The sequence below is a fragment of the Chaetura pelagica genome, unplaced genomic scaffold, assembly GCF_000747805.2.
Source record: "Chaetura pelagica isolate M959 unplaced genomic scaffold, ChaPel_1.0 scaffold112, whole genome shotgun sequence".
NCBI classification, from domain to species: domain Eukaryota; kingdom Metazoa; phylum Chordata; class Aves; order Apodiformes; family Apodidae; genus Chaetura; species Chaetura pelagica.
Window position 1 is genome coordinate 2,852,867 of NW_009952798.1, and position 3,039 is coordinate 2,855,905.

The following is a 3,039-nucleotide window of genomic DNA, read 5'->3' on the forward strand; positions in this document are numbered from 1 at the left end:
TCAGGGAAAGGAGATTAAAAAGAGTTAGGTCTGTCTCCTGTCTCGCCTAGTGAAGCTAAAGCTGAGGACATACGTGGTTACTTTCCTCTGTATTTATAGAAAGCAAACACCTGAGAGCAAGGAGAGCAGTTCCAGCTGGAAGACAAGGCTTAGCAGGTGACGGATGGAAAACAGGAGCGAGCCTAGGTAGTTTCTAGCCAGCAGAGGAGGAGGTGTGTGGCTGAAGAGTGAATTACATCCGAGCGGGAGCTCGGTCAGTGTGTGTGAGGGATTGGGCGATGCTGGCGGGCGATGGTGCCGCTCATCCCACATTCCCGTGCCGCCTGCCATCTCCAGCCGCGCCTGGGCACAGCGGGGGGAGGCAGCGCAGGAATGTTTGCTTATTAGCTCGTTGCCAAACGAGCCAGCAGGAGTAACGCACGCAGGTCAGCGAAACGCCTGGTGAAAATCTCCCTGAGAATGAGCTTAGAGCTGGTGCGGTGAGGTGGAGAAGGAAATCCTGCCTACCCTGCCTGCAGCGACTAGGGAAGTCTAAAGGAGGGAGGTGTCTGCCAAAGCAGCTCATGATTTTGGCCAGAGCAACCATTTAATTAAAGGAGCACTGGAAAGGAAGCCGGAAACCCAAGAAACAGGTTTTTAATCACTTGGACTTCGGTGGACCATCTCTATGCAAATCACGCCCGCAGCATCACTGCTGTTTGCATGGGTGTGTGTCCCTGTCCCCACGGACAGGACAGGCTGCGGGCAAAAACCCTGCTGGCCGCTGACAAGTGTCACCTTGGCCACTTTGTTTGGCCTCTGGAGGGACATGAAGTTGCTTCCCTTCTGTGGATGTGAGGCCCTGGGAGGCTTCTCAGTGGTGGATGTCTCCTTGGAGGGCTGCACCATGGCAAAAACATGGTCAGCACACACGGGGAGGGGAGCGGAGGTCCTGTCCGTCAGCGGGGATATTGCTGATGGAATATAGATGTAGGATCCCCATAAGTACAACAGCTGAAGCAATGATCTGCCTTTCAGGGCACCCCTGCAAGTTTCCCAGGGGACCCATGCCAGGTCCCGGGCAGAGGATGCTCGATGTTTGCAGAGATTCCTCCAGTTTGCTGTTTTCCCTAAGATTTCTGAGCGAAGAGACTCTCTTCTGAAAACACCTTTGGTTTAGGCTTCTTTTTTTTTGGTCCCTTCTCGGTTTTCTCTTCCCGTGGCACAGCAGAGTTCAAGGATTATTCCTCACCAGCCGATTTCCGAGGCCCTTCGGGGTACGGCGGGGCATGGTCCGCCATTCCGGGAGGAGGAGGAGGAGGAGAAGGAGGAGGAGGAAGGGGCGGTGCCGGGGCCATCCCCGGTTGCCGCGGCCATCCCCGGGCGCCGCATCGCTGCGTGCGCCGAGCCGCCCGCACCCGCCGGCACGATGATCGCCGCCCAGCTCCTGGCCTACTACTTCACGGAGCTGAAGGAGGACCAGGTCAAAAAGGTAGGTTGGAAACCCCCCTGCTCTCACCCTTCCTCTTCCGCCGGGCCAGATCGCTTTTTAAAAAAATTAAATTTTATTTTATTCATTTTTTTTTTTTTAAATCTCCTGATGGTTTTGTTGCTTTTGTCTCCTGCTGCGGGAGAACGGGGGAATAAACCCGTGTTTAAGCCCAGCCGAACCGACCTCCAAAGCATCCCCGGTGCGGAGGCTGCCGGGCGTGGGTGGTGCACGGCGGGGCAGGGAGCTGGGAAAAGGGAGGCAGGAGCTGGGGAGGCTTTGGCAATGGGGGTGGTGGTGATGATTATCCATTCCCGGCTTTCCGGAGGCACCAGAATCCCTGGAGTAGGGACTTCCCCTTCTTCCCCAGGGCGCCTGTCACGCCAGCACAGGGGTGATGAGGACGCAGAGCAGGTCGGTTTTGAATGATGTGTCACCGCAGCTGCTGAATTTACAGGAAGTGGTTGTCAGTTGGGCTTCAGAAGAAGAAGTGCTTCTGTGGGCTTCTTTTATTTTCCTTTAGCATTAGACGACGGCTGCTGTGTGGTTGGTGTGGCCCTGTGATTTAGCACTGCCACAAGGAAATGGGTGCAGAGCACAGGATAAATAAAAATATGGCAGTTAGTTCCTGACTGAGCATATTGCAGAGCTGTAGGGAGCAGAGAGCCTGGGGCTAGGGATGCGGGGAGGCAAATTATGAAAATAATTGCAAATATCACTGAGCTTTGTCACAGAGCCGGGTTGACGTCAGGGAGCAGAGGCTTCCCCTCTACCACCTCCTCTGGTGCAGCCTGACCTGCAGATGCCTGAGGGCATCCCTGAGGTATTTTGGGAAGCCTCAAGTGTTAATAGGACTGATTTGTAGTGGTCTCAGGGCTTGTTCTGGCAGGAGGAGAGCACGTCCTTCCTTTGGGTTCCTGGCTGTGCCTGGGTTGACCTTATCTCTGTGTGGGGCTGACTTGTCCTGCCCCACTCAAGACAAGCTGGCCCTGCCTGCTCCTCTGTTGGATAACAGAGACAGCACCCCATATTTTCCAGAGCTCCTCCTGTGGTTCAGATCTTTCTCCTCTCCACCCAGTGTGTTTCACAAGGATCTGAAGGCCGTGCGCAGCTTTCTGCACCTACTGGCCCCACGGATCTGCCTCTCCCTTTTTCCCAGGCCCCTCATTTTCCTATTCCTGGAGGATTTTTAAGTGCTGCTGCTGGCGCCAGGCGTGCATGCCTGGGTAAGGCCTTCTCTGTCTCGCCGTGCCTGTTATATTTAGAAAGCCAAGATAAGCACAAGGCTGAGGAGCAGCAGAAGGGCTGCGTGGGGAAGGCTGGGTGGGAGCAGTGCAGGCAGCAGGGAAGCTCTGTGGTGTTCCCGGGGGTTATTTATTGCAGGCTGGTTTCAGCACCATGAGGCTGCTATTGTCTGACTGCCCGGGGAAGTTGTTTGGCTGGGGGAGCTGCGGGGCATTGTTAGGGACCGATCTGGTTTTGTCTGAAACAGAACATTGAAAAAAAAAAAAAAAAAAAACCAATTAAAAAAACCCAAAAACAAAAAACAACAAACAAAAAAAAAACCCTCA

At 54.3% G+C, this 3,039-nt stretch overlaps 1 protein-coding gene across 1 annotated transcript in view; it reads left to right on the plus strand.

Annotated features, from left to right (window-relative positions):
* Positions 1 to 1,298: 1,298 nt before the first annotated feature.
* Positions 1,299 to 3,039, plus strand: part of HK1 (hexokinase 1) — a 38,135-nt gene continuing 36,394 nt past the window's right edge. The window contains exon 1 of the mRNA XM_009994888.1: positions 1,299 to 1,471. Within this exon, the coding sequence (XP_009993190.1) occupies positions 1,409 to 1,471 (63 nt within the window). The 5' untranslated portion in view covers positions 1,299 to 1,408. The remainder of the gene's footprint in view (positions 1,472 to 3,039) is intronic.